The sequence below is a fragment of the Pelodiscus sinensis genome, chromosome 1 (genome assembly GCF_049634645.1).
Source record: "Pelodiscus sinensis isolate JC-2024 chromosome 1, ASM4963464v1, whole genome shotgun sequence".
NCBI classification, from domain to species: Eukaryota; Metazoa; Chordata; order Testudines; family Trionychidae; genus Pelodiscus; species Pelodiscus sinensis.
Genome location: NC_134711.1, coordinates 87,785,612 through 87,810,509, shown reverse-complemented (window position 1 = coordinate 87,810,509; position 24,898 = coordinate 87,785,612). Strand labels below are relative to the sequence as shown.

The following is a 24,898-nucleotide window of genomic DNA, read 5'->3' as shown; positions in this document are numbered from 1 at the left end:
CCAGAGTACACAAAAAAAGTTTCTCTTCCTCCTCTTCTCCCTAATTCCTAGAATGCTAGCTTCTCCTGCTGGCATAAAGATGGTTGTCTGATCCATGCAGTGGTTTTCAAAGTAGAACTGGGTAAGATTTCCAGATAAAGAGTTTATTCATTGAAAAAAGTAGTTTTAGATTGACCAGAACTATACATAAATATATTGATCAAGCAAACCAGACATTTCAGTAATGCCAAAACAAAATGTTTTGTCCCCAAAAACTTGTTTATACTTTCAGGCATTTTGACAAAAGCATAGGAAAGAATTCACAAAACAGCCAGAGGAGCCTCCCTTATAATTTTTAGATCAGTACTTAGGGTATACTCACATAGGACGTGAGAGTCTGAAGTTGAACTGTCCAGGATGTGGGAGTCTGGAGTTCAACTGTCCACTCTGCCGAATGAAGAGAGCTGATGTGGGATTCCTAGTTCAGGCAGAGCAGCAAACTGAACTCTGGTCTCACATCCCAGATGAGTGCCTTAATCACTAATCTAAATCTTACAAGGGAGGTTCCTTCTCAGGCTATTTTATGAATCCTTTACTATGCTTTTGTCAAAATGCTTGAAAGTCTAAAAGTTTTCTGGAACAAAATGAAACGTTTCAACAGCACTGAAACACTGATTGGAAAATTGAAAAAAAAATCAAGTTGAAACTAAATTCAAAATTGCTTTCTATTCAATTAGCAACAATTTGTTTTTGATCTTCTGAAATTGCCAGATGAATACAAAAAACATTATTCATCCTTCTCTATTTTAAAGTTATGGAGAAAAAAAGGTTAGAGAAGCATGTCAGTACTCATTTGAATTGAAGAAATTTAAAAAAAAGATAAGATTTAAATATGCAGTATTTTGTTATTAACATTCACTCTTTCCAGTTTAATTCCATGACAGATGAACAGAATCTCCCATAATAACCTGTCTGGCCAGAACAGCAAATCCTATATACGAGAACATGAAATTACAGGTAAGGAAACTAGTTTTAACCTTTCTCCATAGCAGGATCCATCACTCTAAGCAGTAGTTATGGCAGTGGTCCCCATCCTTTTGGGGCTGCCGGGTGCCCGTGCACGCGCCGTACATCTGGGGACGGCACCGTGCCTGGGGCCGCGTATGTGCGCTGCGCGCCCAGGGCGCAAGGATGGTTCGGGCTGGCCCTGGTCACTAAGTGGGCACACAAATGCCCTGGCGGGCACCATGGTGCCCACGGGCACTGCGTTGGGGACCACTGAGTTATGGGAAATAGACAGAAGTGCACAAACTCCCTTCCAAAAATATGGAGGGTGATGTAAATTTTAGAGATCCATTGCTCTAACAAGAGGAAAACAGAAGCAGAGGTACTTATTATCTGATTTGGGAACAAGTAAAACAAAGCAAGAACACATCTGATGTACGGTGACACCATTTATATGAGGATAGCTATCTAAAATGTTGCCATCTTTCAAGATTTTGTCATGAGACTAGCAACACTTTGTGGGGTTTTATTTTTTATTTTACTTAAGAGCTCCTGTTCTCGGAATCATTTGATTATGCAAGAACCTCTGCTTCCATACCAAAAAAATTGCTCCCTCCTCACTGGGGGACAAAAACCTCGAAGATATGAATTCTAAAGGTTCAAAAATAGAAGACAGTTAAAGGTCTCATGATAATTTGGGTCCATTATTATTTTTTTGAATGTTTGATAGTGTGTTTATGCATATTATGCAGAAAGTGTCTTTGTAGGGCAAAATCAGAAATAAGTCTGAAAACCACCTTGTCTGCATGTAAGGTCATTTACTAGAAACATACTCACTCTCAGACAGCGATTCCTATAAAGTGAGTGCTAGGACTGCCATCCAAGAGATTAATCTGCTGGACTGCATCTGAACAGATTTCCCATAGCTGTTATCATATGTTTCTACTGGAGGTGCCCATCCACATCTCAGTGTGTAGAATAAAATGTATTCCATACATGGATGGAAAAAATTAGAGGGAACACTGCTCCTGGCATACTGGCTATTGACTTTATAGTGTTAGAATATGCTTAATGCTTCTACCCTCTGTTTGTAGGATGTCTTTGACAGAACCCAAAATACTCTGTTTTAGGCGCAGGAGAGGATTCTGGCCTGGGGGAGGGTATAGGAAGGGATACAGGGTCTGGAAGGAAGTTGTGCCCTGGGGCAAAGGGTTTGGATCGTGACCTGGGGGAAGGGCTGGGTGCTAGAGACAGGCTTTGGCTGGGAGGCACTTACTTAAGCATCTCCCAGACAGGAGCCTTGCAGCACCCCCAAGGCAGGGTGGGCTCCCTGCCTGATGCAGCCCCAGACTACTTGAAAACACAGGCTGCTCCCTCCATGTGGCTTTCACCTTTGGGAGGGGTGAGAGACTTGCACTGTTCTCATCCCTCTGGCCAATCTCTCAGCTCCTATTGGCTGTTTGTTTCCAGCCAATAGAAGCTGAGGATTGGACTGGAGGCAGGAAGATCACATGAAGCCTCCCTCTCCCTCCAGAGCAGAGAGGCACACAGAGCAGCCCTGCATTTAAAACAGTGGCTGTTGCGTGCTTGAGTGTCCTGGCAGGTGGGTCCGTGGACTGAGTCATATCTTGCCTACTCCAGGAAAGATCATGTAAAAGGCCTGCCTATGGGGATTCTTTTGCAATTGCTGCAAATGAAAGCAATAAGTTCTTCAGTTTTTTTTACTGGGTTCAGAGCTACATGGTAGGAGATGCTCTGTATCTTATAGGGATGGAGAATTCAATTTAGTTAGTTAACCAGTTAAATTTTAAATTTAACCAGTTAACTGATTAAACAGGAGCAAGTGAGGCCTCCCTCTCCCACCCCAGACAGAAGCTGCTCCTGCCCAGCTGCTTCCAGCCCTACATGGGGCCAGCAGAGCTGCTTCAACTTCCAACAGCGGGCCATGGACTGCTCCTCGGGTACTGGTTACGTGTTAATATCCCCGGTATCTTAAGGATTCAGTCCGAGTAAGGTGGAAAAAATGTTGCTGATAAAAATGGAAATACGCCTTAAGGAGACCAGTTCTCCAGAGGTGCAAATCCTTTGTTAGAAGAGATATCAATTCTACATGAAATAATCTAAGAATACAATATTTAGAGCAGAGAGGTCCAGAATACATAAGCCTTCAAAGCACATAGGGTATGTCTACACTTGCAACCTAATTCGAACTAGGGCTGCAAATGTAGGCATTCAGAATTGCAAATCAAGCCCGGGATTTAAATATCCCGCACTTGATTTGCATCTTCCCGACCGGGCGCCTTTTTAATTTACAAGCCTGAAGTAACTGCCCGCGTCTACACGTGGCAGTGAAACGGGCATTTGAAATAAAGCCCTAGTTCGAACTACCTGTTAAACCTCATTGCAGGAGGAATAACAGGTAGTTTGTGTAGACGCGGGCCGTTACTTCGGCCTTGTAAATTTAAAAAAAAAAGGTGCCCGGCCGGGAAGATGCAAATCAAGCGCGGGATATTTAAATCCCGGGCTTGATATGCAATTCCGAATGCCTACATTTGCAACCCTAGTTCGAATTAGGCTTCAAGTGTAGACATACCCTTAGTGAGAATGAACACATCTGAAAACAGACTAAGCCTTTTCATTTTTCTTGAACCAGGAAGTTTGTCCCACACACAAAAAAGGAGTTTTTATGCTGAATATAAGACTTTGAAGCTCATCTGTAGATCAGTGTAAAGTAGGCCAGGAAGGTGCTTATTTGAACAAACTTTGCAAAAAAAAATTTTCGAAGGGGAGGGATTTTCTGAGTAATTAAGTGTGAACACATATGAATATTACATCTTTATGCAGAATTATGGCCCACATACTTCTCCAAGCTAGTGATAATAAAAGCAGTCTGTGGAGAATCCTAACAGAGTATGGGGGGAAAGGGTAGGCAGGCAGCGGGAGGTAGAGAGAGGTATTAATCCCCATTCTCCATCCATGCATGAGGTCTGCAACCCATTACAATGTTTCCTACATTGCCAGGTTTCCTATATTAACAAATCAAGGAGTGGTTGAAGGTGGAGTAATACAGGCAGTTATTCATAGACCATCACTGTTTCCTAACCTGCTAGCACACAGAAGAATTTGAGAATACAAAGTGTGTTAGTCATGGTATTCCTGGAGTGCGTCAAAGAGTCTGCTTTCTAAAAACGCTAAAAGCTTGAAGTGAGTTAGTGACTTGGAGATCAACTGCTTTACCTTTTCAGAAGACTTGGGATTGAGGAAGAGTGGGGAGCTGTTGATTTAAAAAATTATCTTTGAGACCAGGACAAAAGTTAGTTATGCTAACGTAAGGAAGAAACTGTTTTAGGTAATGAGGAAAGATAAGAGGAACACAAATATCTATGCAATTCAGTGAAGCTAAAGATGTGCTCTGTAAATGGCCCTTACTGTTCTAGGTTCAGCATCTTCCACACTGTTAAGAGAAAAGCTAAGACTTTCAAATCAGCCATAATTTACTTACTTAGCCTTTTTTCCTTTTTCCTCTTATTTCTCTCATTCTCTTCTGTCTCTGATTTGGTAAAGGCCATTTAGGGAAGGGAGGGACAGAGCTACAACTTCTAGATCACAAGTACAGAGAACACGAGGCTTTCAAATGGGGAAACCTGTGTATGAGCTGTCATTCATGCTAAAATTCGACACACTACATCTGAGTTTAAACAAAGGATCTAGTTATCTTACCCATTACAAAGATAGCTTCCCCAATTATCACCTCTAATATCATTAGCCCACAGACATTCACCTTCAGAACCCCCTTCTGTTCTGAAATTTGATTTGTCCTTTTCATATGTGTTCATTTTTTAAAATTGTATCCTTTGGTATATATGGTTGTGACTATTTTCTTCTACTACTTGATCTGAGGAAGTGGGTCTAGCCCACGAAAGCTCATCATCTAATAAACCATCTTGTTAGTCTTTAAAGTGCTACATAGTCCTGTATTTTGTGATCCCCTTGTGCATCTGAAAATACTGTGAAGGGCCTGGAAAGGTTCTTTATACCTTAATTCCTAAGGGAGGAAAAGGGAACCAGCCATCATGGCTACTTGGGAAGTACACTAACGGTGCATCTAAACACTAGGGTTTAACTTGAAATAAACTAGACAAATTGAGCTATGTCAATTGCATAGCTTATTTCAAAACAGCTTATTTCGAAATTGGGAGCATCTACACAGTACTTATTTAGAAATAGAACTCTCTTCCTCTGACTTCCCTTATTCCTCATACAATGAGGGTTACAGGAATCAGAACAAGTACAGTAGAGTCCGACATAGCCGGATAAACCCTGGGGTTCCACGGACCATTGTCAGGGGTTCCGCAAGAAATCCCCAGCCAGCCTAGCGCAGCGCGAGTATGCAGCTCCCCCAAGGCCAACTGCCCCACGCTGCCATGCCGCATGCAGCCTCCCTGGCTGAAGAGGCTCCAGCAGCAGCCCCTGAAAGCCAAACTGAAACCCCGCGCTGCCGCCGGCCCGCCCTGTGACCAGGCTCATTTCTCCTGCCCCAGCTGCTGAAGTCCCTTGAATTGCAGCGCACAACGGGCGATTGAGAGTCCAGCCTGCGGGTTGGAGCCTCCTGCCAGCGCCGCTTGGTCCCCATCTCTCCCTGCAGCCCCCAGGCATGGGCCGAGAGAATGGCCCTACTTGCTGCCCCGCTGCTCATACTGCTCCTGCTGCCACCACCCTCCTCGGCGGCCTCCAAGCGGAACATCCCCAACATGCTGCTGCCCTTCGCCCGGAGCACCCGAATCAACTACTGTACAGGTAATGTTCTGTACTCCATATTATCCAACATTTTCGGTAATCCGACCACCTGTCGGTCCCGTTTAGATCGGATGATCGGGACTCTACTGTAGTCCTCCAGCTTGACAGTATTTCGACATTATTTTGAAATAGTCCGCATCTATACAGCAGGCAGTTAAGTTATTTCAAAGTAATGCTAGTTATTTGAAATTATGTTCCTGTGTAGATGTACCCTAAGCTTATGTCTACACAATAGTCTCGATTTTCCGACCTTTGCTTATCTGAAATTCTGTTTTATCTGACATGCTGCCCACCAACATGAAGAATTGACAAATAAGAAAGCAGCATGTACAACAGCCAATCACAATCAGCGCCGCGTACCTACACCACACACAGAAGTGTAGTTGTGCTTTTGTTTGATTATTCCAAAGTAGACTGAAATTTCTTTATCAGCATGGCAAGTGAAAAGAGAAAGAAAGTAGTTGTTTCATTGGAACAAAAACTGGAAGCTTTACAAAAACCAGATAATGGTGAAACTATGCAAAAAGTGGGGTCAGAATATGGTGTGGGGTGTATTACTGTTGGCAACTGGAAAAGAAAAAATGAAATTGAAAAATGGTGCTCTGTAGGGCTTCAAATGCAGGTCTGAAAAAAAAAAGACGATGCAAAATGCGAGTATGAAAGGTGAGTGAAGCTTTATTTTTGTGGTTCAACACAGCAAAGACAAAGCTTTATTTTTGTGGTTCAACAGCATGCCAATAACTGGACCTATTCTACAAGAAAAAGAACTGGCATTTCACAATGAAGGAGAAGCCGACTTCACAGCTACTACTGGCTGCCTCGATCATTGGAGAAAATGATGAATATAACGAAGAATCAAGTCAAGAAAGTTGTGAAAATCTTTTAGTCTTATTGAAACAGATACCGAGCTGTGAAGATGTTAGCAATGATGATGTACAGGAATGGATGGAAAAAGATGAGCAACAAGAGCTGACTGATATTTAATTGACCTTGTGAATCATGGTGATGACGATGATATTATCAAGACTAGAGAAAGTGCATAAACTGAGTGACAGTGAACGAGTAAAGGCTCTCGACGCAGCACTAATTTACATTGAGCAACAGAGGGAAGCAACTGCTCCAGATTTACTGCTGTTCAGATGCTGGCGTGATCTTGCCACGAAGAAAAGTAAGGATGCCCAAAAACAACTCCCGATCACTCATTTCTTTAAAAACTAAACTTTTGTATATTCATGAAAGTGTTGTAAATTCTATTTTTGTTTGTTGAAATATTCTATTTTATTTTTTCATTAGATTTAGTAATAAATTAAGTTTATACATATTTGTACCTCTGTTTTTTATTAGTATTCCATATTATTTGACATTTCCACTATCTAACCATCCTCCGGTCCCATTTAGATTGGATAATCGAGACTCTACTGTACTATAGGACAAAGTAGAGGTATGCAACTTCAAAGCTGAATTAAGATATGCATAGCTGAAGTTGAAGTAGTTTAACCCTACTTTTTGGCACTGTCTACACTGCAGGAAGTTGAAAGAAGAACACTTTAACTTCCCTTACTCCTTGTGAAATGAGGGTTACCGGCATTGACAGGAGCGTCCCCTCAGATTGAATTAGCTGTCTTAACGCGACTGCTAATTCGAACCTGGAAGATTTACAGCAGCAGCTTTGATCTCCCTCTGCAGCGTAGACATACCCTAAGGGATAGGTGAATCAGCCATATCAAGTCTACTAATTTCAGTTCTTTTGACTTCCAAGTAAGTTTCCAACAAGGCTTTTTGTTGTTTCCAAGTTCCATTTTGGAAAATATCTCTGAAGGACATGCTTAAATGATTAAAAAAGAAAGCACAGAAAATTGATATAAAATATATAAAAGTAAAAATAAATAAAAATCAGGTCCTGCATAAAATAGGCTCCCAAAAGCCTTTTCCAGCCCTGCTACTAAATAGTAGGAGCATCTGCCTACATGTGGCACTTCTGTTAGCACTGAGTCATAATACTTCTACTTCTTCTAGCACTGGGGAAATGCTACAGGAAATCCACCAAGCCAAAAAACCTATCCGCTATCCTGCTTTTTGCAATTTATTTTCAATTATTTTTTTAACCTTCTCTAGTGGATGTGGCAGAGGAGAGGCCACTGTAATGGATTCTCCAGTAGAAAGAGCTATTTTGTCTACATGGACCATCATAGCTTCCATTACAAAATATTATATTCAACCATTCATTCCTTCTCTATAACCTTTCTAATGAAAGAGAGAACTTGAACATAGCTGCATTTCTATAGGATATATCAGAAATGTTACAGCACAGAACCCATGCATGATAAATGTCTGTAAGGATTATTTACACATGCACCCACATACTCTCTGACTATGTACGAAGTTGCCCAAAATATTCCAAATATTAGAGGGGAAACCAAGGCAGACATTTTCAAAAAACTGTTAAGTTAACTCTTTTGGATATTTAAGTCATTTTGCAGGCATACTGAGACTGAAATAGAAGACTGGATTTCTATTATTGTTCCTGTAAACAAAATACAAGATTAAGCTACATACTGTTCCTGAGAGGACATCATGAGGGCAGCAGTTTAGGAGGTGGCTCTTGCACACTCGGTCATCACTGAATTTGATTCGCTGACGGGTAGTATCCCCTGAAATATAGAAATGAAGACACTCCAGGTTAGAGAAAAGCCAGTCTGCTTTGACAAGTGTTATGTTCAAAGTGTTAACAATTCCTTTGTCCCACAATGAACAAGGAAAACCTAATGGAAGCTAAAATTTGAAGGATTAAGTATCCTTTAATATGTACCCAAACACTAACTATGTTTTAAATTAAATTAGTTGCTGCTTAAATATAATTATAAGCTTCTACTTTTCCAAGTATCTTAAAATACATTTTTTTAGTGAAAACAGTATATTAGAGAAAATTTTTTGGCTAGGATAGCATCATTGTAAGATGCTATAAAGGTGTCTTTTCCAGATTTTATGTTAGCTACCATGATGGATTTGTACTTGGCAGTTAGCATATAAATTATCTTACAAACATGTAATACACATTTAGAGCCTCCACTGAATACCATCTGCCATTTCTTCTATTACTTTCTTCTTGGATGCAAAGCAACCTCTTATTTCTGGTGGGGTACGGTAAATAGAGGACAGAAGAATGGATTAAGTGATTAGAAACCTGAAAGAACCTGTCACACAAATGGAAATTGCCTGTAAGTAACATTACTTTTATAGAAGCTTGCAACCCCCATGTCATAGATCCCATCTGCTGCATGTTGCTGAGCTGGAAGCATTTTAATTCAATTTTCATAATGGTGTAGCTCCTGCATCACAGCAGAAGTATCAACCTGCTTACCACACAACGAAGTCCAACTGCAAGTTTAAATAAGTCCATCTGTGAACAAGGTTGTATACTTCAGTTCCAAATAACCAATTATTCAGGGGAAGAGGGGTTTATTGCAGGATTTGTTTTCCTTAAAAAGTCATAATGGAACAGTCACTATTCCATTTCTGGAAGTGAGGTCATTCAATTTTTTTCCTGTAGAGATACAGGAGTTATTAAACATCTCAAAAATCTCACAGAGTGTGTCTATCTACTCATTAAAATGCAATAAACTCCTAAGATCACTATTAAATGAAAACCTACTGGTGAATTACTGAAGCAAGGACAGCTGTTGGAGTAAAAAATACAAGTTCAGTTTACAACTTTTTCCCATCCCACCATTACTGATGTATGTTAAAGAGGGTGGATAAATTTTGCAATTATGAATATAGTCACTTCTCCATTCTAATAAACCTGAAACATCTGAGAATTTTAAATCTATTAAAAGGTTCAACAAGCCCAATCCATTTGTATAAGTATACAATAAAATGCCATCCTTCATTCTATTAATCTCATTTTTAAATATCACTGCGATGCACAGAAAAACTAAACTGTAACATTTTCAGATGGGCTGAACTTTATTCAAGTTTTTAAACAAATGAAAATTTCCAGAACAAGAGACACCTAATTTGCCTGCAGGTGCAACACAATATTAAGACCAGTAATTCACAGGCTAGAACAGCTTCGGAGCAGTTCAACAATAGGTTTTCTAGAGGCTAAGTCTTCAGTTTTAACAGGTTATTTGTAAAACTAAAAATTTAGAAAAATCCCTTATTCAATCACGCCTGCTACTGTGGTAAAAGGTTTTTTTTTTGGGTGGGGGTTCATTTTTTAAACACAAAGCTGCGTTTGTTCCACATTCATTAACACATCTGAAAAGTTAGTGATAACTCACGGCTCGGCGAATGCGGGGCCTTTCTGACACTCCCTTGCAGATTGAAGTAGGCAGGCATAGATACATTGAACCTTTATAAATAAAACAAGGGGCCAGATTGTTCAGTTTGTATAGAATAGACTCTGCCAGCAATTTCAACACAGCATCTAGAAATACATGTTGACTGTAAAGATTCTTGTACATAACAACAAATGAACAAAATCAACTAAAGTGTTAGACAGCTGATGGCCTACTAGAACTACTACTGAGAGGGATATTGAGACTGGGAGCTAATGACTTATGTGCCTCAGGCCTAATGAAACTAGTGTTTTCAGGGATGTAACTAAGTTGCAGGAGCATTCTTTCTATCCTTCCCACAAACAGCTGAGTGTACAGCAGCAATATACCCAGTCTCTCTTGCCTTTCCATTACATGGCATGCGAGACTGAGGAAGAAGGAATGGGACAACACAGAGAAAAGAGGTAGCTACAAAAATGAATGCATGAGGCACAACTGCTTTAAGAACTTGTTCCACATTTACATTCTAGTCACTATTTATGGACTCTATATTAGGTCTTTACTTTAGCATCTAAATGTTTCCTGCTTAAGTTAGATCCGCATAAAACATTCTGTTCTTCACTATAAAAGACTGGTTTGATATATATTTGGATTTTTTTTAAATCAACTCTGCTGTAATTATAGGAAAGCTCTTGGCAACATGGCCTGAATGTGGTTAGGCTCTGAGTTAGTTCATCAGATAACTCATTCTACAGCTAGACAGACCCCTTAAATAAAAATACTCCGTCTCAAGTATTCTATGAACTGGTACTATCCCAAAACTGCACAGATGTCTTGGCAGGTCACAGAAGTAGCTTGCTCCTAAACCCACTAATGATCTCCTGCTATAAGACAGTGAGGGCCCATTTGGTATGTGCCTTTGCTGGACAAGGTGAGAAGAAGAGAAAGACAAGGAAACACCAAATGCCTAAGGCTCAGTCTGCTGCAGAGGGAGAAACCTTTTAAGAATTATTTTTTAATGGATTAGCAGATGTTCCTTCCCAGAGCTTTCCAATAACCAAATGATTTCTGTGTGAATAAGCCAAGGTTCATGAGTTCTACTATTCAAGATAAATATTTCTCTTGGTCTAATCGGATTGATTAAAGAAGCCACGGCATTGACTTTAATATTATCACATGAAAACAGTCACTAAACAATCCTATTAAATATTTAAGAATATAACCTTGTGTTTTCACAAGGGAAAATCATTTAAATGCAAGAGTAGTAATAATTTACAAGTGTTTTAAAACTATCCTAACAGATTAAATACAATGAATTAAACTCTGTCCCTTTGAAAAAAATGCATGCTTATGAAGAAATGGAGATCTGTATCACTGGCAGTTCAGACCTAGCTGCATATCCTAATTTTTAAAAAGTCAAGGTATTAAATCAGTTCAAAACAGGAACCATATTTAAACAGGCTCAGGAAGTTGGTCAACCAAACACTTATTTGATCCTTATCAAATATTCCATGAAGAATGTCCTCATACAGGCAGCAGCCTAACTTTTTGATTGCACCATTCTGCCTTTGAGGAGAAGGGGAGGAATTAATTTGTGTTTCACATATTTCTCAGATAAAAATTCAGGTAAATTACTTATTTTTAGTTAATTTGAGATATGTACTGTGAATAAGCCTACTGGAGACAATAAAGCCTTATTCTTTGTTACCATTCTAATAAATTGGTCCTTTAAAATATCTGATTCTTGTTGATATTGGTCAATTGACAAGTCAATTACTATTTTTCAACAAGACAAAAGCCTATTTTTAAACTTGCCTTTGCAGAGTACTACATGCTTGATAGTCAGGGTTTACACTTATTAAGGATCTAACATGGTAATTTATTAATATGTTACGGAAATCGGCATCTATTATATTATGACCCATTTCAGTGCTCCAAATTGGATTTTATTTATTTGTGCTGACTGACAGTGGATTTATACGGAGACTTGAAATGATTAATTTAGTTTACCTAAGGGAACAGCAGATTCAGTTTTATTCAAGGTATCTGACCCAAACCATATTTCTGTGATGTAGTACACAAGAGGTGAGCGGGAGAAGATCTTTTAAACAGAAATAAAGCTATTCAGGAAAAATAATTGTCAAGGATGCTTCTGTGCTTACCCATCTCATTTTCTGATATGTATGCACACAAACACTCCCTCCCATTAGTATTAGTACACATATCAGGAGGAGACCAGATGCCAAACAATGGCAGTAATAATGCAGTTATTTTAGGAAATTGCTTTGCTACATTAAGTAAAAAAAAAATTTACTAAAAAAGCAGCAAAAGTCAACAGCTAAGACCAAATTATATTGCTAAGCTTTAAGGAAAATCTAAGGGCTAAGAACATAGTAGCTATAAGCTCTCAAGATCAAGCCTCATAAGTACAAGTCAAAACATCCTCCAACAATCAAACTTTGTTGTGAACATCCACTAAATTCCTTCACGGGTGAACTTAGGAAAATACAGTACATTTTGACTGCTGATTTCAGCAATGAGTTTGTATAATTCAACCATCTTTTACAATAACTACTTACAGACTAGTTTCATTTCAGTCCATCATCTTTTGTTCATAGTATTGTAACATACTATGAACCCCAATTTAATTCTTCCATTTTAGACTCAAATATTCTAGAAAGAATTACCATTCAGTGCTAAACCTTGAACTCTAATATCAAGGCACAAGTACAATGAAACCAAAACATAATGGCCATATGTATCTCCATTAGGAGTGCAGCATCAAGCTCTTACTTTTTTCTGTATTAAGCTATATTACTAAAACAGATTAGGGATGTTAGATGGCAGGTTACAGAATAGTTGACTAACCACATGAATTCTTAGGAGTTAAGTCACCTGTTCTATAATCCCGGGACAGGGCCAGCAGCCAGTGCAATCTGGCCCCACTCCTGGGGAGCCCCCTGCCACCCTATGCTGCTGCCTCTGTAACAGAGGCAGCAATATGGGGTGCCAAGTGGGAGCTGGTTCATGAGGGGAGCCAGTTAAAAAACCTGCTTCTCATGGACAGAGGCTGCAGGGTGAAAGGGGGGGGGAGAAGAGGGGAAGAAGAGAAGACGGCAATGCAGAGCCATGCTGGGGGGAGGAGGGGACCAGAATGAGAGTAGTCAAGAAGATTAACCAATAAGCCTAGGCTTATCAAGTAATCATCTATTTGACTACTCATTCACTTCCCTAAAACAGATTAGGTTCCCCCTCAATCTACCCATCTAAAGTTTACATTTAATGTCTTTACTATAATGTATTAATAGGAATTAAATATTTTTCTAAGGGCACTATTCCACATTCTTTACACTGTGTGGATATAAAATTGACAGCTATTTGCCACAGTCACAAACAGTTAACTTAAAATGTACTTCGGAACATGCAACATATTGAGAAGGAACATTATTCCCATGTGTGTCCCAAGAGGCAAGAAGCTACTCCCAATTTACTTATAGAGAGGTTGTTCCAATAGGATCTTTAATTCTAGATATCAACTCTGCAACCTGAGATCCACAGAGGTACCTTACCATTTTTATATTTATTTAAAGAGTAATACCAGCAAGGCTGAGCACAAATCAGCAGCTCAATAGCAGATATATGCCATTCATTGAGCATGAGGAAACTCCTGTCAGTTCCTGATTATTAAGAAGTAAACCTCTCAAAAGAAAGAAATCCGACATTAAAAATCTGCATCAAGAAGTGAAATAAAATTAAACTGCAAAAAGCAAAGATCACTTCAATAAGAAAACTTCCAAACTCTGAAGGAGAAGTGGGCAGGTGAGAAGAACGCTGCTTCAGAAAATAATTGCATATAAGGAATTATATCTTCTCTAAAGATATCATCTAACTAGATTCTCATTCTTGGAATGTTAAAAGTATATGGGATGTTCCAAGAGAGCAAAGCTGCAAAAGACAACAGTAAGTCCAAAACCAATAATGTTTATAAAAACAAAATTAAACACATAAGGGAAGGTTTCAATACCTTCTAACCTCAGAAAATACAAACAGCATAAAAAAGTATAAAAACCTCAAATTCAGCCAATTCACACACAGGATATCCTAAAATTAAACAAAATACTTTTTAGCATGGAAGAGTTTGTTACTCTGTACTCTAAACAAATTTTGTAGTACAAAGAAACCAAAATGTTATTCACTCCTAATAGCTAAATCCAAGGAGTAATGTTCTGCAAACATGTGGAGAAAAAAAATGAAGCCTGTGAGAAACTCAGAGGCAGGAGACACAAACTTTCCTTGGATTCCATGAGGTTTGACATGTCTATCTAGTTCATGCCAGCCACACTCCAGCAACACAAAACACAACCAGCCACTTTGAAAGTATTTAGAAAAAAATTGAATCAATTCTAAATTAATCATTTCCAAGGCTGTTGGACTTTGCAAGATGTTAAGAGTGTAACCGACTAGCTGTTTAACCAAAAAGCTAATTCTTATTGGTTAATGGTGTCAGTTACACGCAGCAGGATCCTGGGGAGGCAGTTTCACTGTAGCAGGGCAGCAAAGCCTCCTCCACAGGAGCTGGGCAGGCAGGGGCTGGCAGCCCTGCTCCCAGGGAGGCTTCGCTGCAGGCTCTGCAGAATAAAGCTTATTTAAACTTTATACTGCAGAACCCACAGTGTGTAACTGCTGAAATTTTACATGGTTACCTACTTAACTATCTTTTAACATCCCTAATTTACAAGGCTGTTAGTCCCTCTCAAGGAAAGTTTAGAAAAACTTTTAAATCAAATATATGGAGAAGGATTTCCCCAGTATGGTTTACATGGAACTGGCAGTTACTTGAACACAGCATGAGAGGATGCCCCCCCCTCCCCCCGCCCCACCATGATTTGTTTTTTCAGAGATCTCAGAGGTCCTCTGAGGTTGTCACATGTGGAGATGCATCATGGGTACTACAAAGCAATGGCCACAAGTGAGAATCTAGGTCAGGAAAGGGCATGATGCATCTCATGGGCCAAATCCGGCCCACCAAGCCACTGAATACAGCTCACAGGCCCCCTTGCCAGTACCCTAAGACACACAGAAGCTGCTGTTTTAAGCACAGGGCTCCTCCGTGTGCCTCTCTGCTATGGAGAGGTTTTATGTGATCTCCCCACACCCAGCACAATCTCTCAGCTCCTATCGGCCAGAAACAAACAGCCAATAGGAGCTGAGAGACTGGCCATGGGGAGTGGAGGGGCAACACAAGTCTCTCCCTCCTCCTGGAGCACCACATGGAGGGAACAGCCTGCATTTTCAAGTGGTATAGGGCTGAAGCAGGCAGGGATCCCAGCCTGCCTTGGGGGCTGCTGTAGGCCTGCCTGCCGGGAGACACTTAGGTAAGTGCCTCCCAGCCAAACCCTGCCTCTGGCACCCCAACCCCTCCTGCACACCAACTCTCTCCCAGAGGTCACCATTCAAACCCACTGTACCCCCTGTCCCAGGTCACAAGTCCCTCCCAGACCCTGTAAACCCTCCTATACTCCTCCCCCAAGCCAGAATCCTCTCCTGCTCACATACTTCCTCCCTGGCTCTACACCCCAATCCCCAACCCAGATCACAACCCCCATCTTCACCCAAACTCCCTGTCAAACCCCACACTGTCTCCTGCACCCCAATCCCTTACTCCGTGCACCCTTCTCAACCTCCATCCTAGACCCTACATTCTCTCCACAGAAAAATATGACCCTTGACCACTTTCCAAAATCTTGAAGTTTCCCCCCACTTAAAAATATTGCCCACCTATGATCTAGGTACTTATTTAGCCCCTCTGTTCACTGTAGCAAACAACAATATGGGCTCACTGACTGTCAGGGTGTACTAGATTTCTTCCAGCACCTCTTCCTAGAAGGTGCACGAACATATTCTTGATGGGGAAGGATAAGAGGAGAAAGTATCTGAATCAGTCTTCTGAAAACCTAAACTTGTAGCTCCATTGAACAACTCTCAGAATGCATACGTTCAAGGTGAGCATAAATAAATAGGATAAAACTCACATTTTACCACTAACAAAGATCTTAATAAGATAGATAAAAGTGGTAGATGACTTGATGAAATCTTTTACAACTTTTTTTTTAAAGGAACTCTGGAAAAGGATTTTTAGACATTCTTTGCCTTCTGATGCTCCTGTGAGGCAGGACACTGTGCACAGGAGTTCTTAGTTCCATTAAAGTTAAAGATATCAATATGAAAGCCAAGTTGTTAGAAAAAGCAATCTTTTCCTTCCATCCATTAGAAGACAGACCTGAGGATTAAAAAACAGATTTGAGAGAATAGAGTGACCGTTATCTCCTTATCCTTCTGCAGTAAGACTTTACATGTTCCCCCAAAAAAGCTCTTTCCCATGCAAGATATTTTTGAATTTCCTCTGCACCTTTGATGAAAAGTAGAGACCTGAAACCAAGTGGATAACAAGGTATCCATATGAGACATCAGTTTACACTATTCTATTACCCACACTGAATGCCACTCATACCTAATGCTGGACTAGGTCTACATTCTTGATCACTAGCCTTCTGGAGATTTGACAAGGGGTGGGATGGGGGGGGGGGAGATTTGACATGTCTATAAATCACCAGAGCATCTGTCTTCTTGCTTGCTATGGTTAACTTCACAACCAAACTTTCATATGAAGGGTATAAATGTAACAAGCAGTATCCTCTGGAAAGACATCAATTACCTTCAGACCTTCAAGATAAAATGCATGTATGTATGATGTATGTGCCAACCTCCTCCCAGCAGCTGCTTCAAAATAAAATGCAAGGACATAACAATTGCATTGGACAGGGATCCCAATCATTGTGTCTTTCTACATTAATCCTTGTAGATTTCTGAACCAATATCAAATTAAACCCAGCTGTTCTTTACTGCTTCTGCAAAAATTTGAGAGAAGCAAGACCTTCCCTACAGAGTTATCTTCATCTTCCTCTCTAGTGGAAATAAAGCTTGGCCTCAGAAGGATCTCTTGGCTCATCAACATGATCCTCAGCTTAAACCTACCCAGATAGCTGGCACAGTCCAGTGCATGAAGAAAGACGTGGATCATTGAAACTTCCTTGAAAAGCCCAACTTTCCCTTAGCGCCAAGTGCAAGAGATTCTGGGAGCTGTAGTGTCAAAGATGCAACTTTTGAGCACTAAGAGCACTAGCCACAAAACAAAATATACCCATCTACAAAGGGAAACTCTGTTCCCAACTGAGGAATAAAGAAAGGGCTTTCAGCTGGTACTAGACACCTCAAGGGAGCCTCACAGAAGACCTGCAGTGATCTGGCTGGTTTGACAAATATACGTCATTGGCAATCCCTCAAAATTCAAGTATGACTGTCTTCCATAAAATGATAGCCAGTCTGTGGATCATGGATTGTCTTACTAGTCACTCACAGATCCACCAGTCAAGTCATTAGCACTCTTCTCCACTCCTGCACCGCCACACCTCTGGACAGGCCCCTCTATCCAAACCCTCTTGGCCCATCCCGCCTTCTCACGGCCTTCAATCACCAGCCATCCCTCCCTCCCCCTGCACCTTTTCCTGCTCCTGCCCTACCCGCCAATAAAACAGTTTGTTCACATGCAGAGTTCGGAGACTCTCCTGGCAGCTAGCACTGGGAAGGACCATACTCTGCAAGCTGGTGAGCCTCACATGCAATTGAAAACCAAACAATCAATAAAACAGGGCCCAACACTATGCAAATCCCCTTTATTCCAGGTGCTCCTGGACACCCGGCTCACTAGTGAGAGGTAGGGGCTGGGTTACATGCAAGCGGAAAGGTAGGGAGAGAATTCCCTGCTCTTCGTGCCCGGTCACTTCCTGTCTTTGCAGGGTGGCAGAACTCCAGATGTGCTCTTCCAGCTGGCAAGCGAGCTCCTGCCATGGGGCCAGGACATGCTCCATGCAGATAGGGTGCAATGGAGAGACATGGAACCACAAGGGAGTCCCCAGCTTAATGTGCCCGCATTCTACTGAGAACCATAATTGGGTCATGAAGGAAGAGAGTCTGATGAGGTAATATGGGCCACTAGTCCTTATTCTGGAGCTCCATGACCTACAGTTCACCCCCCTCCTTCCACCTCTACCCCCGTCTCCATCCCTATACCCCTTCCTCCTGTCTCCATTCCTACATCCACCATCCTCCCTCCCCCTCCCCACACTGTCCACAGGGAAGGGCGCACGGCTCCTGCAGCATGGGGAAGGGTGTGTGGCTCCCCAGAGCATGGGGGAGGCCACACAGCTGAGGGCAGTGGGATGCAGAGTGATGTGATGACATCCTGCAGAAAAATTTTTATATAGATGGAGAAGGAGAGAAAATACTAAATTTCTCATTTAAAATAACAGTTGCAATTAAATCTTATCACAACCATCCTACACCTACACTCTGTCACCTAAAAATCAATGAATTACTCTAGTCTGTCCAGCCTAACAACCAGTGCTTACCTTGTTGCATGCTAGGGGAGGGGGCGTCGGCCCCGGAGGAGGAGTGTGGAGGCTTCCCTGCGCCGGCAGCGCTGGAGGAGTAGTTGAGCACAGGGGTTTCCCTGCACCATGGGAGTGGGGGTCGGCCCCGGGGCTTTGGCTGGGCCGGGCCATGCTGCGGGAGGGGGGTTTGGCCCCGGGGCAGGCGCCCGCGGGGGTTGGCTGCGCTGCAGGAGGGGAGGGCGGGGGTTGGCCAGGGGGGAGGTTGGCTGAGCCGGGCCGCACTGTGGAAGGGGGGTTTGGCCCCGGGGCAGGCGACCGTGGGGATTGGCTGCGCTGCGGGAGGAGAGGGTGGGGGTTGGCTGGGCTGGGCTGGACTGTGGAAGGGGGTTTGGCCCCGGGGCAGGAGCCCGTGGGGGTTGTCCATGCTGCGGGGGGGGGGGGGGGGGGGGGGGTTGGCTGCGCTGCGCTGCGCCGCAGTAGGGGGGTTTGGCCCCGGGGCAGGTGCCCGCAGGGATTGGTCGCGCTGTGGGAGGAGAGGGGATGGGCCGGGCCACACTGTGGAAGGGGGGTTTGGCCCTGTCACGGGAGCGGGGGGGGGGGGGGGGGGGGGGGGGGGAAGAGGTTTGTCCCCGGGGCAGGCACACGAGGGGTTTCCCTGCACCGCGGGGGAGGAGGGGAGGGGAGTCGGGCCCGGAGGAGGCATGTGCTGGCTTCCCTCGGGGGGGGGGGGGGGGGGGGGAATCCTGGGAGGAGGCAGATGCAAGGGACTCTCTGCTGCCACTGGCACCCTGTCCCCACTCCCCAGACCCTACTCCCCTGTCCCCAGCTACAGAACTCTGTCCCCATTCCCGTCCCCATTCCCTGAACTCTATCCCCACTGGCACCGTCCCCTGCTCATAGAACCATAGAGCTGGAAGAGACCTCAGAAGGTCATCAAGTCCAGCCCCCTGCTCTTGGCAGGACCAGTTCCAACTAAATCAACCCGGCCAGGGCTTTGTCAAGCCAAGACTTAAACACCTCTAGGGATGGAGACTCTACTACTTCCCTAGGTAACCCATTCTAGTGCTTCACCACCCTCCTAGTGAAAGAGTTTTTCCTAATATCCAACCTGGACCTCTCCCACCACAACTTGAGACCATTGCTCCTTGTTCTGCCATCTGTCACTATTGAGAACAGTCTCTCTCCATCCTCTTTGGAACCTCCCTTCAGGAAGTTGAAGGCTGCTATCAAATCCCCCCTCACTCTTCGCTTCTGCAGACTAAACAGACCCAAGTCCCTCAGCCTCTTCTCATAAGTCATATGCTCCAGCCCCCTAATCATTTTGGTTGCCCTCCGCTGGACCCTCTCCAATGCGTCCACATCTTTTTTGTAGTGGGGGGCCCAGAACTGGACATAATACTCCAGATGCGGCCTCACCAAAGCCGAATAAAGGGGAATGATGACATCTCTGGATCTGCTGGCAATGCTCCTCTTAATGCAACCTAATATGCCATTAGCCTTCTTGGCTACAAGGGCACACTGTTGACTCATATCCAGCTTCTCATCCACTGTAACCCCCAGGTCCTTTTCTGCAGAACTACTACTTAACTGGTTGGTCCCCAGCTTGTAACTATGCTTGGGATTCTTCTGTCCCAAGTGCACTTGTCCTTGTTGAACCTCATCAGATTTCTTGTGGCACAATCCTCCAATTTGTCTAAGTCATTCTGTACCCTATCTCTGCCCTTAAGGGTATCTACCTCTCCCCCCAGCTTAGTGTCATCCGCAAACTTGCTGAGGGTGCAATCCATCCCCTCATCCAGATCATTAATAAAGATATTGAACAAAACCGGTCCTAGAACCGAACCTTGGGGCACTCCGCTAGAAACCGACCGCCATCCTGACATCGAGCCATTGATCACTACCCACTGGGCCCGGCCTTCTAGCCATCTTCCTATCCATCTTACCATCCATTTATCCAATCCACAATCCCTTAACTTGCTGGCAAGAATATTGTGCAGAACCCTGTCATCTGCCCTCCCAGCACCCTGTTCCCTCTCCCCTGCCCCCAGCCGCAGAACTCTGCCCCACAAAATGTATAATTATAAATGCTTAATTTTAGATTTAAATAGCATGAATAAAAAACAGACCATTTATTTCATAACTATAAACATGTGATTTTAATTTTATATATCGCATAATTTAAAAATAAACTGTTTATCAGAGTGTGTAAGTAAGGGTTGGGGATAGCAAGTGATGGAGAGGAGGAGAATAGAGAGGGCGGGGCTTCAAGGAAGGGGCTGGGCGGTAGATCTTCGCCTGTTCTGAGATTTAAAAGTGATCTTTGGTGTAAAAAGGTTGGAGACCACTGCTCTAGACAGTACTGGGTCCTGCCAGGAGGGCAGGGAACTGGACTCAATGACCTCTTGAGGTCCCTTACAGTCCTAGTATTCTAGGATTCAGGTTTGGCATGGGACAGAACACTGATGTAGATGTGTCAGTCATCTTATTTGATTCAGAAGATCTTGCAGAGGCACAACTGACAGTACTGTTCAAGAAATTTGAGGCATTCACTGTACATAACCCAGGTTTCAGCAACATACAAGAGAGCTGGGATAACAGCAGGGCTGGGCAATAATTTTTGCTAGAGGGCCATTCTAAGATTTTGGAAAGTGGTTGAGGGTCACACTCTTCCATGGTATTAATGGAGGAGGTGCAAGGTCTGGGAGGGAGTCTGGGTGCAGAAGGGAGTTTGGGGTAAGGGACTGGAGTACAGGAGGGAGAATGGAGTCTGGGAGGGAGTTTAGGTGAAGGAGGCAGTTGTGACCTAGGACAAGGAACTGGGGTACAGGTTTCGGGATGTGACCTAGGACAGGAGGGGATTGTGATCTCAGGCAGGAGCCTGGGGTGCCAGATCAGGGAGGGGGTATAGGTACATGAGGAGTAGCGAGGCTGGAGTGGAGGGCAGAGGAAGGGAGTGGCTGGGGTGCCAGAAGTAGATTCTGGCCAGGAGACTTACCAGCTAACAGCCAAACCAGCCTGCTTGCAAAGCTTAAAATGTTTCTACCTGATTAGCCATGCGCCTGAGTGAGTGAGCAGGAGGGTGGCTGCCAGCTATTCAAACAAGCAGCTCCCATTGGCCAATTTCTGTCCAGAAACTGGCCAATAGGATTGTGCTGGGGGCGGGAGCAATGTCTGAATCTTCTCCCCCCTCTCCCCTTCCGGACTCAAAAAGAAAGTCTCAGCCACATTTCTGAGTGGCATGTGGGGCAAGCAGGAGAGCCTGCCAGAGGCTCCCCACTGCCTCCGCAGGCTGGATCCGGTAGCTTAGCAAGCCAGATTTTGCCCAGGCCTAGATAATACCCTGCTACATGAAAAGCTTGGTTTGTTGTTGATGTCAAAATCTGAAAACATTTTCTCAAGTATCTGAAAATGACTGTGGTGCTTTGAAGGCAGTACAGTATTGAATTTCCTCACCAATGCCAGCTGTCTATGACAGATAGCTACCAAAGTAAAGGAAGTGCTTGATGTTCTCCAGGATTTCTTTATTGATCTAAGATGTGCAAGAAGGAGCCTGTTGATGCAGAGCCTTCTGGAAGAGTGTTTCATATTCTTGCTGTTGTATTTGGGGCAGAGTTGGTTGTAAGCCTCAGGAAAAAGTGTTGATTTATTTGAAGATCATCTTCTGAGTGAGCGCGCAGGGAACAGTCATCTGCATATTGGAGTTCAATGAATGAATGATGATGATAGTGATAATCTTTGTTATGAATCAGAGGTGATTGAAGCTGAAAAGCTTGCTACCCATTCTGTACTGGATGTCAAATCCAAACAATGCATCATTAAATCACCAACTCCACCTCAAGAACATTAACACAGATGGAGTTTGAGGCCTCCTGAATGAAGTCTGGATTCTCAGACTTTCAGCAATGTGTCAGAGCTGCTGATTCTCTTCTAATACTTCATGAGTTAACAGAAGCTCAGTAGCACTGACTTTGAAAGCTGATACTCTCAGTGTGGCAGACACAAGGCTTGGTAGGGCACTTATATTCAGGTGATGGTGTGGGGCACTTCAAACAACTGTGCTGCTTCACTGAGCTTACTGGATAAGTGCTACAGTTGAGCCACAATGGCTAGCACAGGCACCAATGCCAACGACTCATGTCTTGGCCATGTGCGGCTTCTGCTTTGAAGATTTACCCTTCAAAGCACTTTGGCCCAGGCTCATGTCAAATGTACATAACTTTCTGGAGTTGCCTGGAGGATGCATTAGAGACATTCCTCATGTCTTCTTGGAGCTCAAGGAGACATGTGCCAATACATCTGGCACTGCTTAATGTTGTGGTGGAGTCTAAGCACAGATAATGCAACAAATACACTCATCTGTCATTAATAGTCCTATTGTAAGGATGTGGTTTGAAGCTTATGAATGATTTTCCTGGCTCCTTATGTCCTTCAGAAAAACCAAAGCAAATACAGCACCAAGATTATTAGGCTAAAGTTATGCACCAGAGCAAAGCAGATGCATCAGAATCACCAGCACCAGGGTGCTGAAGTCAGGCTCCCAATTTAGGGATGTCAACATGTCAATGCCTGAGCTTATCAGTTAATCCTGTTAATTACATGCATTTCTCCCAATTGCTGTCTCTGTAGCAGAGGTGGCAAGGGAGGGGGAGAGGAGGAGGAGCCGGTGGGGAGCCTCCCCCTCCCCACCAGCTGCCTCAGAGAGGCAGCAGCATGAAGGGCAAGGGGGCAGGCAGGAGCTGATACTCGCAGAGAACCGGCTTTTAAGCCAGCTCTTCTCCGCACGTACTGGTTCCGTGTACCCACTTGTCCCTGAGGTCTCCTACAGAGGCTGGGGGGGGGGGGGGGGGGAGAGGGCAGGAGCTGGTACTGGGGGGAGCTGGCTTAAAAACTGGTTCCTCCTAGCACTGGCTCCATGATGCTGCCTGTCCCCTCCCAAACTGCTGCCTCAGAGGCAGCAGTGGGGGTGGCACAGGGGAGGTTACCACAAAGCAGCCTCTGTCTACAGGGGACCTGGGCCTGCCACAGATAGGAGCTCCTGCACTGCTGCCTCTGCATCAGAAGCAGCAGCGCAGGGTGGCAGGGGATTCCTCAGGACTTGGGCTGGGAGCACACTGGCTATCAGCCCCGCCTTCAGAGACTATCGAATAGTCATGTAATCACCAAAGTTTCATGTGGTTACATGACTATTCAATTACATGCTATCTAACAATTCCAAGGAAAGTGTTGGCAAAACTACTAAACCCATGATGTCCAACACACTAGCCAACAACAACTACATGTGGCTATTTGACTGGTTGAGTGTGGCTAGTTTGCTCCAGCAGCAGTCACAGCCACTATAGTGGCTACTGCTTCAGAAATGGTTGGGCACCATGGTACTAAATAGGCACCTAAGGTATGGGGTGCATGCAAAACTGCTTCAGAGATGAAGCACTGCAAATCAACAAATAGGCAAAACCATGTCTAAATGATTGTAGTGTTGAAGCAGTTGGTGCAAAAGACAAAAGTAGAACTTGGACCAGAGTGGCAGCCAAAGACTTCACTAAGAAATTATATTCTGTGTATTTCAAGGAGCTGGGCGGGGGGGGGGGGGGGGGGGAGGGGGAGAGGGGAGAGGGGGAAGAGCTGCAGCAATGACTGGAGAGGTTCTTTGCAGACCAATCCAGGAACTGCACTGAAGGTGGTGGTTAAACTCTACAGGATGGAATAGAAGTGCTGGCCTAGTCACCACCACACCAATGATGTCCATGGAATAAATGTGAAGAGGTTGAGAATTTCTGACAATCTCAGGATTCTCACCTTCTCAGCTAACAAACATTACGTTTGTTAATGGAAAACAAAACCTCTAATGTTGCTTCTGAAGATTCCAGTTCTTATAAATGCTTGCAATCTAAAACTACACGCAAAAAAACAATTATCCAACTGTAAAGATTACTCTATTCAACTCATTAAGAGTTTCTTCTACATCACTTGGAATTTTTTAAATCCCTGATTTTCTCATCAGCCTCATCAACAGACTACTCAACTCTGACTCTACATAATCTACCAGTTTATATTCCTACAAGATGAATGGCATACCCTGAACTTTATGAATACAGTTTACTACATCACTTTACCTTGGAAAGTCATTGGGCTCCATTTGTTCAATACCTTAAACTGTTTACATGGTCACAAGCATGTGTGTGTGATGTTGAAAACCATCAAAAACTTAAATTTGTACTTAATAAAAGTACTAAATTAAGTAATCTCAACAATCCTGCTATGTGGGATGGGAATGGGAGATCAATAAGAGGCTGAAAGACAAATTGCTACTAGGATGTAAAATCAGTTAAAGTAAGAAATGCTTAAAAGATGAGCCCCTATGCCAGGGGAGGGGAACCTAAGACCTAG

General features: G+C 43.4%; 1 protein-coding gene across 5 annotated transcripts in view; it reads right to left on the bottom strand.

Moving 5' to 3' along the window:
* Window positions 1-24,898, bottom strand: part of LOC102463405 (putative RNA-binding protein Luc7-like 2) — a 75,028-nt gene that overhangs the window by 33,535 nt on the left and 16,595 nt on the right. For 2 of the 5 annotated variants that reach the window (XM_014575832.3, XM_075935393.1), the window contains one exon: window positions 8,338-8,432. In XM_014575832.3, coding sequence (XP_014431318.1) covers window positions 8,338-8,432 — 95 coding nt within the window. Of the gene's footprint in view, window positions 1-8,337; window positions 8,433-8,838; window positions 9,090-9,142; window positions 9,326-10,064; window positions 10,136-24,898 lie in introns of those variants that run through there. The other 3 variants (XM_025187091.2, XM_075935401.1, XM_075935418.1) reach the window with 3 other exon arrangements.